The sequence below is a fragment of the Vulpes vulpes genome, chromosome 5, assembly GCF_048418805.1.
Source record: "Vulpes vulpes isolate BD-2025 chromosome 5, VulVul3, whole genome shotgun sequence".
Classification (NCBI taxonomy): Eukaryota; Metazoa; Chordata; class Mammalia; order Carnivora; family Canidae; genus Vulpes; species Vulpes vulpes.
In genome coordinates this window covers 34,601,676-34,616,271 of record NC_132784.1, presented here as the reverse complement: position 1 = coordinate 34,616,271, position 14,596 = coordinate 34,601,676, and the positions used below count along the sequence as shown (strand labels likewise).

The window sequence follows — 14,596 nt, the reverse complement described above, 5'->3', positions numbered from 1 at the left end:
GATTTGCAAATATTTTCTCCCATTCTGGGAGTTGCCTTTTCACTCTTTGGAGAGCATCCTTTGATAAACAACTTCTTGATTTTTGAATTCTAATTTATCAATTTTTTTTCCTTTTGTTGCCTGTGCTTTTGGTGTCATATCCAAGAAATCATTGCCAAGCCCACTTTTATGAAGTTTGCCCCCATTGTTATCTTTAAGAGATTATAGCTTTAGCTCTTACACTTAGGTTTTGGGACCATGTGGGTTCATTTTCTGGTGTATGGCATTAGATGAGGCCTTTCTCCTTGAAAGGTCTTGGCATTCTTGTCAAAAGCCACTTGACCACATATATGAGACTTTATTGCTGGGCCCTCCATTCTATTCCACGGAACTATATGTCTTTATCCGGCACCCCACTGTTTTGTTACTGTAGCAGGATTTGTAGTAAGTTGTGAAATCAAGAAGTGTGAGACTTCCAACTGTGTTATTCCTTTTCAATATTATTTTGGCTGGGGGGCGGGGCACTATCTCCTTGGAGCTGCCATATGCATCTTAGGATAGACTTCTCTTTTTCTGCAAAAAAAAAAAAAAAAAAAAAAAAAAACCAAAAAAACAAAAACCATCATTGGGATTTTCATAGGAATTACACTGAATCCGTAGATTGCTTTGGGTAGTACTGCCATTTTAAGAATATCCAGTCTTCCAATCCATGAACACAAATATCTTTCCATTTACTTGTGTCTAAATTCTTTCAGTAACGTTGTATGGTTTTCAGTGTACAAATTTTTCACCTTCTCAGTTAAATTTCTCCCTAAGTATTTTATTCTTTTTGATGCTACTTGTAAATTGAACTGATTCCTTCATTTCCTTTTCAGGTTGTTCACCATTAGAGTAAAAATATGCAACTGATTTTTGCATATTGATTTTTGTATCCTGCAACTTTGATCAATCTGTTTCTTAGATCTAGCTAGCAGTTTTTTGTGTGTTGGAATCTTTTATCTTTTTGTGTGTTTAATCTTTAATCTTTAAGGTTTTCTGTATGTAAGTTCGTATCATCTCTAAACAGAGATAATTTTAATTTTTCCTTTCTAGTTGGAATACCTTTTATTTCTCTTTCTTGCTGAGTTGCTCTGGCCAAAACTTCCAGTAAATCCTATGTTAAGGGATCCCTGGGTGGCTCAGCAGTTTGGTGCCTGCCTTTGGCCCAGGGCATGATCCTGGAGTCTCAGGATCAAATCCCACATCAGGCTCCCTGCATGGAGCCTGCTTCTCCCTCTGCCTGTGTCTCTGCTTCTCTCTCTCTCTCTCTGTGTGTCTATCATGAATAAATAAATAAAATCTTTAAAAAAAATCCTATGTTGAAATAGAAATGGTAAAAGCACATATCCTTCACCACTGAGTATGTTAGCCACGGGCATTTCATAAACAGCCTTTATATGTTGGGGTAATTTCCTTCTATTCTAGTTTGTTGAATGTTTTTAATCATGAAAAAGAACTGAAAAACTTCAAGTACTTTCTCTGCATCAGTGAGATGATCATTTAGCTTTTCCTCTGCATTCTATTAATGAAGAGTAGATTGACTTTCCTACATGGAACCGTCCTTGCATGAGAGAAATAAGCCCCATTTGGTCACAGCGTATAATCCTCTTAGTATGTCACCAAATTCAGTTGGCTAGTACTCTGTTGAGGATTTTTAAATGATATTCATAAAGGATGTTGGTTTTCTTTTACTTGAGAGGAACGCTGGCCTCACAGAAGGAGTTAGAAACTGTTCCTTCCCTCTTCCTCTTCTTCAAATTTTTTGGAAGAGTTTGAGGAGGACTGGATTAATTCTTCTTTAAATGTTTGGTAGAATTCACAATGAAGGCATCTGGTCTAGGTTATTTTCTTTGCTGTGGGTTTTTTTGAAGATTGATTCAATCTCCCTACTACTACTACAGATCCATTCAGATTTTCTATTTCTTCATGAGTCAATCTTCATTGGGTGTGTTTCTAGGAATCTGTCCATTTCAACTTGTTCATCGTACTCTCTTATAATCTTTCTAATTTATGTATCTTGGATCTTTCTCCATCCAAAGGATACAACATTTATAGCATTAAAAGAGAGTAACATGTGACCGTGACTCACTGGGGCCTGTGCTGTGACCTGCAGCTGAAGCCTGCTGCCTCGCATCCATGTGCACCATGGTCACAGGCAAGGCCACTCCCAGGCCCCGAATCTTCTCAGTTAAACTCTCCTTTCCACATACAGAGAACCACAGGAATCAGATTTGGGGATTGCAAACAACAAGCTCTCTGCAAGACTGTAAAAACCCAATACTGTGTTTTTCAAACTGTGAGTTGCAGCCCCTTAGACAACTGGAAAATCGATTTAAGTGGGTCACAACCAGCATTCCAAAGAACTGATAATGACTGTGTACATTGTATTATTTTGCGAAACTTCTTAGTTGTGTAAATGAGTATTGTGGATTATGATCTAAGATGTGATTTTCTGCTGTTCTTCAGGATCAAAACCAATCTGAAGGTCTCTGATCAGAACCGATGATCCCTCATGTTAGATGGGAGGGAGGTGGGCAGGAGGGGACAACCAGTTCACGGTAAAGGAAGGCTGGCTTTGGATATTTTGTCTTCTACCCAAGGGTTCCTCCCAGGGAATGAATGTATTATATAACATCAAACTTCTGGAAATCTATTTTCTGCCCATCTCAGGGTGAGAACTTCAAAGCACAGGTAAAACTCATCTTGGATATTCAGCAACACCTTCATCATCTGGCAAAACAGATTTTCTCTCATTTCTTCCTTCTTCCTACAGCCTCTCCACCACTCAAATGCTTTAGTATTGCTGTCTTTCCACCCTAGATGGCAGTAACAGCTTAGATACGAAGGCGGGACCTTGGGTGTCCGTGACTGTTTTCTCCAGCACTTTCCCCTTGATTCCTCTTTGGGAATCGACCATCAGACTTACTCTCAAGACTTACAATGTCCTTCCCAACTCTACTCAATCTAGGGCACATCCCTTAAGAGAAAGATCATTCAGGAAGATCTGTTGGGAAGAAAAGGGAAATCCTCTACGTTTCCAGAACAACACAATGGATCGCGGAGGTCTACAGGCTCTGAGGAGCAAGCAGAAAAGGAGCCACGCAGGTGCCTCTCCTGGGCTTGGTGCTGGGGAAGAGCGAGTGATTAGACCTGGAGAGAAACCAGCCTGGGAATTAGAAAGCTCAGGGCAACAGAGAAATGTGCAGATATGTGCTGTCAGCCCATGTGGGCACAGTCACCTCCTCTTTTGTTTTGTTCTGTTTTTTTTTTTTTTTTTTGGAAGTGCCAATATTATCTTTATTTTTTTAATAAATTAATTTTTTATTGGTGTTCAATTTACCAACATACAGAATAACACCCAGTGCTCATCCCGTCAAGTGTCCCCCTCTTTTGTAAGATCAAGCTTAGGGACAGGGCCCAGGGCTTTCCCAAGGTCACAGGCCTGGTAGGGGATTAACACAGAGCCAGAGCCCAGCTACCTCCCTCGGCATCTCCTGATAGCCCCGGGAGCCTCCTCAACTAGAGCCACAGAATTAGGACAATTTAGAGAACTGTTCTTGCCCCAGAATAAATTTACACTAATTTCTAAGGACTAAGTAAATATAAAGCAGGAATTCATCTGGCTCCTTTAAGGCGGGTCATCAGGAAAGTCCTCTCCAAGGAGATGACGTCTGAGCTGGGACCTCGATGATGAGTTCTAGAGAAAATGCTAGTGCAGAGGCCCCGAGGATTTACAATTCTATTACAAATCGTGCAAAGGAACACAATGAAGTAAAAACTTTGAACGAACTTCCTTGAAGAAAGGGAGACAGACCATTGCTCCCACCTGCAGCTGATTGATTTCTGGCAAACTGTATTCAACAAAAGGCAGCCCAGCTGCTCCCACACAGTAGCCAGGATCTCTCCACCCGGTGGAGTTTTCATGCTCACGGCTGTGCACCTCTGAGCTTGCCTTCACACTGTAAGGGTCCACCTAAAACTCACTAAAACTTAAGCAAGTTAAAATTTTCATCAATTTTACTTAAAAATCTGGTTTTTGCACTCTCTTGTCATAATACAAACCATGCTCAAGGGAGTTAGCTTGGGTCTCTGGAGCCTCCAGAGCATTATTGGAATTGTCATCATCGGTTTATGTGAGCGGAAGATGTTTTTTAATTGCAAAAGTGACATATGCATACATTCTCATCAAAAAAGTTGGAACACACAAACCGGACTGTCTTGTCCTCCTGACTCGCCCACAGAGGAAGCCGCTGGTGTGCTGGGGGCACTTTCCTGACCTTCCTCCAGCATCGGTGTGTAACCCCGGCGGTTATCAGGCTTCCTAACTGAGCCAAGTACAAAACCTCTGAGATGGCTACTAGTCTGGCAGCTTGACCACATCTTCACTGATTCGGGAATAACTTGAATGACGAGAGGAAACCTGCGCCTGGAGTTTACAGTAGGCACCCACCTGCTGACCTGTCCCCTGCAGTCCCTGTGACATTAGGAAATGTAGTTTTAGTGGCTCATGAAATAACGGAGCATCGTTAGGGGCACGGTTGGTTGACAGCAAGGCCCCCCTGGTCTGCAGCACAGCAGGCATCTGCCTCACCCCCAGAGAAACGGCCCTGCCCTCTGTCCTCTCAGCCCTATGCTACATAAAGCCAGTGGCTCTCTGCTCTTTAGTCTGGGGGGTCGGAGACAGGCCGATTATAACTCTGTCATCAATCCCTTTGGTGCTTTTTTTTTTTTTTTTGGTGCACCTTACTGAAAATAGTTCCTTTCTATCATTTTAGAAATATTTGTTTAAAAAAGATTTTATTTATTTATTCCTGAGACACTCACAGAGAGGCAGAGACACAGGCAGAGGGAGAAGCAGGCTCCATGCAGGGAGCCCAACACAGGACTCGATCCCAGGACCCCAGGGTCATGCCCTGGGCCAAAGGCAGATGCTCGAGCCTCTGAGCCGGCTACACAGTAGTCCAGCTCTTCGGGCACAGTGGGAAGGGCACCCCCTGCCGCTCCCCGCACCCTTCACCGGGCCCCTGACACGGCCTCTGGGCTTCTGGAGCACGGTGAGCTCTGGGCCCAGTGTGGTGGGTTTGAGCTGCTTCCAGGAGCCCAGAACTGCCCATCCTCAGGCTCCCACCCCCGAGCCCGGGGCCATCTCTGCTCCCTCGGCCCCAGACACCAGCTGCAGGGAGGCAGCCCCACCGGGGAGAGGCCACGAGTGCATCGCTGGACTCTGCTGGCCCACACATCTTAGGAGGGAGTCCTGGTCCGCAGGCATAACCTTGACGTCTACGGGAGCTTCTCTCCCACTTCTCAGGAAACAGGGGCCTTCTCGGTCCATCTTCGTTTTCACTCTTGAGATAGAGACATGAGTGCAGAATAGATTTTTTTTTTTCTAAAAACCACTGCCGTGGGACACCTGGGTGGCTCAGCTGATTAAGCACCTGCCTTCAGCTCAGGTCATGATCCCAGGGTCTTGAGATCGAGTCCTGCATCGGGCTCCCTGCTCAGTGGGAGTCGGCTTCTCCCTCTCCCTCTGCAACTCCCCCTGCTTGGTTCTCTCTCTCTCTCTCTCTCTCTCTCTCTTTCTCTGTCAAATAAATAAAATCCTTTTAAAAAATAAAAAATAAAACCCACCATCACTGTGCAAAGCAAGAGATGGCCATGGCACCCTACCCATGACCTAGGGCTCCCCAGAGAGAGAGGAGACCGCAGTCAAAAAGGTGAGTGCGTCCACGCAGAGTGGTTGCTGCTTCACGGCCCCGGCTTGGCGTGCGGGGCGGGAACAGAGGCCAGCGTGGCCCGATACGCGGACTTTTCAAGAGAAACTGTGAATTCCAGTTTTCATGCGGAATCTCCCAATTTTTACAGTTCAATCCAGTTTTGTCAAGACACCCGGTGGGGCAAGTGGCACCCTTCAGCAGACCTGCAACACCTGCAGGAGGCGCAACATCTCTGGGTGCGAGCGCGCCAGCTGTGTGCCCCGGCCGGCCTGGCCCCTTCCCAGCTGCCCGCCCGCTTCTCCCAGGGTGTAGCTGCACCGCTCGCCTCCGGGGGCCCAGGCGCCCTCGTTTCACAACTGGTTTCATCCCGGCAGCACTTAGTAATGAGGAGATGCTTGACGTGACTTCTTGATTTTTTAATCGAAATTGCCACTTCCGTAGGTCTGCCGGCTGCGTCTCCACGAGCGCGTGCAGCTGGAGCCCCGTGAGCTGCTCCCGGCCGCTGCCTGGTGAGGCCGTCGGGGCCCAGGCCGCTGTCCTGGGCCGCTGTCGGCGCAGCCCGCCCGCCTCTGCACCTTCGCCCCGGCCCCGCCGTCTGCTCCGGGCCACGGGGTGTCAGGGACACGGCGGCAGTGAAGGTTGGGCCCAGCCGACAGACCCCCACCCACGCCTGCCTCGGCCACAGGGCGTTGGCACACAACGTGGGTGCTCCCAGAACACACTGCTGGAGCTGGGGGGAAGCCCTGGGGGATCTCTGGGGGAGCCTTGGGGGGGAGTCAGGGGGCAGAGCCCCAGGGGAGGCGCCCTGGGAGGGAGTCTTGGGGGGAGGCCCTGGGGGCAGCCCTGGGGAAGGAGCTGTTGGGGGGAGCCCCGGGGAGGGAGCCCCGGGGGGCATGTAAGGGAGGAGGCCTGTGAGCAGTCACGGAGGGGAGTACCTCTGACTTTCTAAGCAGACCTCCTGGAGTCAGGTGAGCCTGGCAGGTGAGCCTGGCACTTGGCCCCAAGGGACAGCAGGTCTGAGACCCGCTTCCAGAAGAGCCCTGAGAACCAGGGAGACGCACAGAGTCGAGTGTCTCCCTCAGCCCGGCTCGGCTGTGCCCTTCGCTGCAGGCGGAGAGCCAGTCGGGGAGAGGCCGGTGGCCCGGGCGGGCTGCGAGCACCCCTTGGCCGGAGCAGAGCATCTACACGGTCGGCCTCGTCCTTGGAAACGAAACCCAATGGTCTCACGGCTGAGGTCGGGGTCCCCCGGGCTTCGGGTCACGTCACCCCCGGGGTTGCAGGGACCGCCCTGGTGTGCCGCCCTCTCACACAGCTGAATACCCTTTCCTGACCTGCCCCCCCCCCACCAGGCCTCACACCTTCCAGAACGAATGGGCTACAGGCCCAGGGGCGAAGGGCTGCGGGGGCCCCCGGGGCCACCCCGGAACGTGCCCCCCCCCAGCTGCAGCCACTGGCTCCCGGGCCCGGCGCTGGGCTCCGAGGCAGGACTGGGCACTGGCCTTGCGGGCCTGCAGTCGCCCTCGGGTGGCCTCGAGCACAGCAGCCTCAGGGCACGGGGTTGGCGGGCCACCTCCCCCAAGGCCCCGATGCGCCCCACGGCCGCGGCCACAGCTCCGGCCAGGAGGCCGTCCTGAGCCCTGGGGGAGCCCGGTCGGCACAGGCGGTGCCTCGGAGGCTGGGGGCAGCCACCTGGGGGGCGTGCGGGGGCCTCACCCTGGGTCCCCCACAGTTTACAGCTCGTCCATATGCATGATGGCCCCTGGAGGCCCGGGCCTCTCCAGGAAGGCTAATGGAAGGCCGGGAGGAGCAGCCGCTGGCCATGCTGCTGGGGGTGGGCAGGGACGGAAGGAACGACGGAAGGCGGAGATACACCGTACAACGTGGCAGAGGCAGGGGCCCCCACAGGGGCCCTCGGAGCGCGGGACCCCAAGGCCTCCCAGAGGCCTGCTGGGGCGCTCTCCGCTCTCGGAGCCTGGGCGTGCGATCCGCTCCTCCACAGGCCCCTCCTCGACGGGCCAAGTGCCCTGGAGGGGCTGGCAGGTGACACCTGCTGCCTTCAGGGGCCCCCACTCGGCTTAGCTGACATTTGGGGTCACGGGGATCCTCCATGTAGGGGCGGCCCTGTGTGTCGCAGGATGGACCCAGACGCCTCCCAGCGCTGTCAGACGTCCCCTGGGGGGCAACATCGTGCCAGCGGGGCCGGGGGCGTGAAGGGACCGCCGCTGTGCCCAGGACCCTTCCTAAGGGCGCAGCACCCTGGCAGGGAGCAGAGGTGGGTGGGGAGGCGGCCGAAGCCGGGCTGGGGGCACCTTCCTGTGGGGGCCCGTGAGGCTGCCGTGTGAGCACCCGTGCCCAGAAGACAGGGAAGGCCACCATCTGCGTCGCGGCCACAGGCTGGGCCTCGGGGCTCAGGGCCGCTGAGCAAAGGTGCATCTCAGCTGGCGACCGCGTTCCAGGGACACGCATCGCCACTCGCCCGCCATCGGGGGAGGACGGAGGCCCTGGGAGGCAGAGGCACCGGGCCCGGGCAGCACAGGCACGAGACCCCAGGGCGCTGCAGCCTGTGCCTGGGAACCGCGGGCAGAGCTTCCAGGCGCTCATCGACGAAACCAGGCGCGGGGCTGGGAAGACGGCCTGCGGCCACGCGTGGACAGCAAGGGCCCTACTGCAGGGCGGCCCGGGGAGGCGCCCACAGACCTGCAGCTGCCTCCTGGCCCAGGGCTGAGGCCGCACCGCCAGCAGGCCCTGCAGCAGGCTGCATGCACCTGGCCTCCCCCCATGGCCGCACCTGCGTGGGCGCCTCTGGGCCCTGCCACCTGCCCCCGGGAGCCGTGTGAGCGAGCCCGGCCCGCCCCGACCAGGAGCTCCCGGTGCCGAGGTCACCGCGGGCGCGGCCAGGTCTGCACAGGGCGCGGGCGGAGGGCCCCAGCAGTGCAGGGCGTCTCAGGTAGCACCGTCAGGGGGACAGGTGTGTGGTGGGGCAGACACAGGAGCAGCTGCCGGGTTCCCCGCGGACAGCCAGGTCCTTGGGATGGGGGCAGACAGCCCGAGGCAGGTGTCTGTCGGCAGCCCGAGAGTTGGGGGGATGGGGGGGCACCAGGGCTGCTGTCCCCTGCTTCTCGCAGGCTGGCCGTCGGCGTCCAGCATGTGCCCACGGCCCAGCGAGCGGTGGCCCGGCGCTTCCTGCACGGCTGCGAGTCTTGCCGCGACCGTGACCCTGTGTCCTCTCCTCGCGGCAGGGGCCAGGGACTCGGGGCCCCCTCGCGGCAGCAGAAGCCGCCTTGCCTGACAGGGCAGAATCCACCGGGCCGGTGCCAAACCGCAGGGACGACAGCGGCCTGGGCCCCCGGGGCACCGCCCTGTGAGACAGAAGTCGTCCCCGCAGGGCGGAGGGGGCTTGAGGATTCAGGGAGTGGCAGGCAGGGGCAGCGGGGACCATGGGAAGCATAGGGACAAAGGACTTCTTCCCTGGCGCTGCTCCCACAGGCCCATGGCACCCGGCCTCCCCTCCGTGGGCCCGACAGGGGTGCTGAGCAGCCCTTGCCCTGCCCCACCCGTGCCAGCGGCCGCGGAGCACCCGGCACAGCAGCTCCCGGGTGACAGCAGAGCCACTGAAGGGGTCACGGAGCCACCGTGCGGCCCTAGTCTAGGGCGGCCCTGGCCTCTCGAGGGCCCGGGGTCCGGGGCCCAGCAGCCACCGCAGCAGCACCCGCACCCCCACCAGGGCCTCCGGGAGCCTGGGGTCGGACACCCAGGGACTTCGAAGCCACCGTGCCTCTCTTGCCCCCTCTTGCCCACCACTGGAACAGAGAACCCGTGGTCGCCTTCCCAAGCCTGGCCCGCCGCCACCAGGACCCAGACTGTCAGAGCGGCTGGGACAGAAGGTGCTGGGGCTTCTGGTCTCCCAGGCACACACCCCAGCGTCGCGTGACCCGGTGCGTGCTTGAGCTTCCAGAGCAGCTCACGTGGGGCCAGGGCAGCTGCGGAGCCCCCACGCGGCCTACTCCAGCCCGGCGCCCCCACCCAGTCCCCGCAGCGTCGGGACACCCGGGCCGCTCACAGCACAGCGTCCGCGTGACAGCGCGGGGGACGCGGCGGGAGAAGCCAGACCCATATGGGCACCTGCTGCGGGGCTCTGGTTTACGAGCAGGCACGGGCCATCTGTGTGGTCGCCTCGTGGGTGCAGGCCTCGGGGCCCCGGTGGGTCCGGGTGCGGGTCGTCTCCCGCTCCCTGGGTATGGGTTACACGGGTGTGCTCGGTTCTGGGGGTTCCCTGAGCTGGATGCTCGGGATGCTGGGGACACTCGGGCTTTCCCTGAAGCCTGGGGACCTTCCGTGGGGTTTCCGGGACCCACGGAGCCAGGGGCCTGACTCGAGGGCTGCCCACTCACCGGCTGCAGCCCGTCCTCCTGCCTCCGGCTCCCCGGGCGGTTGATGAAGGACCGCGTGGAGCCCTTGTAGTGGTTCAGCAGGCAGACGATGACCACGACCATCACCGTGACCACCACCACGACGACGATGATCTGCGCAAACTCCAGCTCGGCTGCGGTGGAAAGGGAGAGCAGTTACCGCGTGCCCCGGGCACCCAGGCTCTGGGAACAGGCCGCTGGGCCTGCAGGGCCCCATCCTCTCTGCCCCGCGGGGCTGCCCTTCTCCCCGGGCCTGTGCAGGGCCACCCCGGCCGGGACCTTGGGGGGCAGGGGCCACGCGCGGTCTGACCCACCTGCTTGGTGCACCCCACGCCCAGTGGGGCCCGAGGGGGTGCCCAAGCCCCGGCGCTGAGGGGTGCACGGGGCGCACCTGCACAGGGACCCACGTGGCCTGCAGGTGTGCCCCGCACCAGCTGGCTGCAGCCCGTGCTGCCTGAAGGGGGGGGGCTGGAGGGGAGCCGCTTGTGAGCTCTGCACCTGCCGGGCACTGGGAGGGGGCGCCATGGGGTGCTTGGGTGCCTGGCAGGGTGGGGAGGGGCCGCGTGCAAGCTGTGCTCCTGCGGGGGGGCCCTGGGCGCTCAGGTGCCTGGGGTGATGGGGAGACTGGGGGGCGGCTGTGCCAAAGCGAGCCCCCTCTCCCGGGTGAGGACTCCGGGACCCGAATCCTCTATGGTGAGACACACTTTGCAAACCACATCCAGGGGCCATACAGACCCTGCGACGAGAAGGGCGATGACCACGAGCTCAGCCCCCTGACCTCGAGGCCAACCCTTTGGAGGGAATCTCGGAGGCGCGCTGCGTGGTGCGCAAGCCCTCACGTGCCCCGCTCTCAGGCTGGCGCCCTACACCTGCTCCCGGCTCCTGAGCCCCGCGGGGATGGTCCTGCACCTGCTCCTGGCCCCTGGGTCCCCCGGGGATGGCCCTGCACCTGCTCCCGGCCCCTGAGCCCCACGGGGATGGCCCTGCACCTGCTCCCGGTCCCTGAGCCCCCCCGGGGATGGCCCTGCACCTGCTCCCGGCCCGTGGGCCCCGCGGGGATGGTGAGGCTCGGCGGCGAGGCTAGCCCCAGGGCCTGCGCCTCCTGCTCCCGAGCTGCCACTCAGGGCTCTGCTGGGCACTGCCCACCCTTGTGCGGGGGCCCCCACGCGGGGCGGCGGAGGGACAGCGGGGCCCCGGGGGATGGTGACGACGGCAGCACCACCTGGGCGGGCGCAGGGACACTCGGGCTCACGACGAGGCTGCCAATGGGTGTGCTGTTGGCGGGTCCCTGCCCGGAACCTGCAGCACACACACGCACAGACCCACGTGTACGCACCTGCACACGCGCGGGCACACGTGTGCTCATGCAGACAAGACGTGCACGTGGGTATGCACACGTGGGCACAGTGCACATGTACACGCTCCTGCTGCGGGCCCAGCTGATGGCCAGCACACGGGTTCTCTCTGTGTGCGCTCACGTGCAGCCCAGCACAGGAGGGGACGGGGTGGCACGTCTCCCCAGGGCCTGTCCTGTGAGCACCTGCCACCCATACCCCAGAAACGCAGTGGCTACAGCTGGCACCGCCCTCCGCCCTCGCCTTCGGCCCACACCTACCCAGGGCACAAAAGCGGACAGACAGGCTTGCGGGCCTGGCCAGACCACACCTGCCACGGGGCCTACGAGTGTGACGGGCCCAGATGTGTGCCCTGCAGAACGGGGAGCCCAGCCTGGGGCAGGGAGCTGCTAAGCCCACGTGAGCAGCAGTGGAGGCAGGGGCTTTGCCGGGCACAGCCCTCCCCATGGGCACATCCGGGTGAGGAGGCTTGGCGGCCCTGGCCCGGGCAGCTCCGGAGGCTGGCCGTCAGCAAGGCCCGGGGTCTGCGCCCCATTCACCCCCACCGGCCCGGCTGCCACCGTCTGGGCAACCCCAAGGCCTGTGGTTGGACATCAGGTCACATCATGCCCTAGGACTGACCAACGTCAGTCCTAGAGGCTTTTCTCAAGAAAGCTTCACTGCTCTATGGACACGGGAAGAGAGAAGAGTGATGGGTATAGCGAGGGCCCCACACAGGCTCCGCGAGTCAGTTCTTCACTTGGAGGACGTCTTTCTTTCTTTTTTTTTTTTTAGTTTTTAAAAAGATTTTATTTATTTATTCATGACAGACACACAGAGAGAGGCAGAGACCCAGGCAGAGGGAGAAGCAGGCTCCATGCAGGGAGCCCGACGTGGGACTCGATCCAGGGACCCTGGGGTCACACCCCAGGCTGGAGGTGGACCACTGGGCCATCGGGGCTGCCAGAGGACATCTTCCTAAGTTCATCTTTTCCTGCAGTAGAAGCCATGCAGGTACCTATTGGCAGCAACACAGTCAAATGATATTTCCCATAATCCTGTGAGCACTTGGGTTATATCTGTGTTTCATCTGAAAAGGATTTTTACTATAAAAATAACGAAGACTCCCTTAAAACGTGAATGATACACAAGGAAATAGTGCAGTCCGCCCACTGTATCTGTGCATTTGCCTGTTGAATAAGGGCTTTATTTATTATTTATTTATTTATTTATTTATTTATTTATTTATTTATTTATTTTGGCTTTCTTCTTTTAATGAACAGAATCATCGTACAAATGCATTGTTCTGGTTTTTTTCCCCACTTACTATATCCCAGACATTTTTAAAACAAGAATACATTAAAAACCAGTCATTCTTTTTATGGTGTCTATCTATTCCAAAACACTGATGTACTGGAATTTAATATTCTCCAAGTGATAGACATTTGGGTATTTTTTCCTTTTTCTTTCCTAGTATGACCAAAGATTGTGTGTCCATGTGTATGTTTGTGTGTGAAAATGAGTATTGACCTACATTTTAAGTATCCCTACAGGAAAGATTCCTAAAATTGGAATTAATGGGTCGAGGATATTTCCTGTTAAATGCTGACGGCTCCTGACACTCCGCCTTGTGAAAAGCATCTTGCCCCGCCCCCCCAGCTCATCAACACTGAATACTCACCCTCTCCATTTGCACTAATCTGACGGGCAAGAGTATGTACCTTGATTTAATTTGTATTTCCCCAATTACTAATAATTTTAGATCCTTCCTTATGGTTATTGGCAATTTATGTTCTTCTTTTTCATAATTCAATTAGTTCATATTAGCTTATTTGTAATTTTCTCACTTATTGGTAAGCAGCCAGCAGCCTTTATGTATTATGACCACAAAGCTCTGCCTGTTACATGTGTCTCAAGTGTTTTCTCCTTGTCTGTCACTAACTTTGCTGTTTCTCTATAAAAGATATAAATCTTTAAAAAAAAGATATAAACCTTTATGTCATGAAAATTACCATTTTTTTTCTTTTATGGCTCCTAAGCTTCCTGTTTGATTAGGAAGGTCTTCTCTAATATTCTAAAAATGTTTTCTCTAGGATTTATATACATTGCATTTTTATATTTAGATCTTTATTCACTCTGGATTTGTTTGTTTGTTTGTTTTTGGTCAGCATGAATCTTCTGATCTAACATTACATTAAAAAGTTGATCACCAAAAAAAAAAAAAAAAAAAAAAGTTGATCACCACTGACTGTTACACTATATGTTCGCAAATTGAACTCCAATAAAAAAAAAAATTTAAAAAAAGTTGATCACAAGCAAAGATAAGAAAGATCTTGGGATCCCTGGGTGGCTCAGCGGTTTAGTGCCACCTTCAGCCCAGGGTGTGACCCCAGGGTCCCGGGATCGAGTCCCACATCGGGCTCCCTGATTGGAGCCTGCTTCTCCCTCTGCCTGTGTCTATGCCTCTCTCTGTGTCTCATGAATAAATAAATAAAATTTTTTAAAAAAGAATAAGAAAGATCTCAGTTGTGAGAAAGTGTACGGAATCTTTCTTTTCAAGGGGACTCCCTGCTCCAAGGTTGCACATCCTCAGCTTTGTCACCGTGGCAGGTGCAGGCCCGCTCGGGCGTCGATGCCTGGAAAAGCCCACCCCACCGTGCTGCACGTCCACACCTTCCCCCTTGGCCCCACACTCCTGCTTTGCTTATACACAACTCTCCAGGGTTTTGGTCTCCAGACCCCTCAATACTCTTAAAAGCTACTGGTTACCACCAAAAGACCGTTATTTGTATGGATGACATCTATGGATATTTGCCATATTTACACTTAATACTGAAAAACTCTTAAATTTATTCATGAAAAAATAAACTATGTTAACATATGTAAGAATCATACACGCTATTTTTTAAAAACAAAAATTCAGCGACGAGAGCGGCATTGCTCTACACCTCTGCACATCTCTTATACATAAGCCTTAGTAAAAGACAGCTGGAGTCTCCCCTCTGCTTCACCTACGTCTGTTGTGACACGTTGGTTAGGTTGGGGCACGAGACGGCAATCTGGCTTTACTGGCCACCGGGGACTGGGGTCGTGGAGACCCCCAGAAAGCCCAGAGCCAGGA

General features: G+C 55.2%; 1 protein-coding gene across 28 annotated transcripts in view; it reads right to left on the bottom strand.

Annotated features, from left to right (window-relative positions):
• The window catches only part of LDLRAD4 (low density lipoprotein receptor class A domain containing 4), a 386,138-nt gene that overhangs the window by 7,468 nt on the left and 364,074 nt on the right, over positions 1-14,596 (bottom strand). For all 28 annotated transcript variants that reach the window (XM_072757836.1, XM_025997595.2, XM_072757844.1 and 25 more), the window contains one exon: positions 10,124-10,275. In XM_072757836.1, coding sequence (XP_072613937.1) covers positions 10,124-10,225 — 102 coding nt within the window. In that variant the 5' untranslated portion in view covers positions 10,226-10,275. The remainder of the gene's footprint in view (positions 1-10,123; positions 10,276-14,596) is intronic.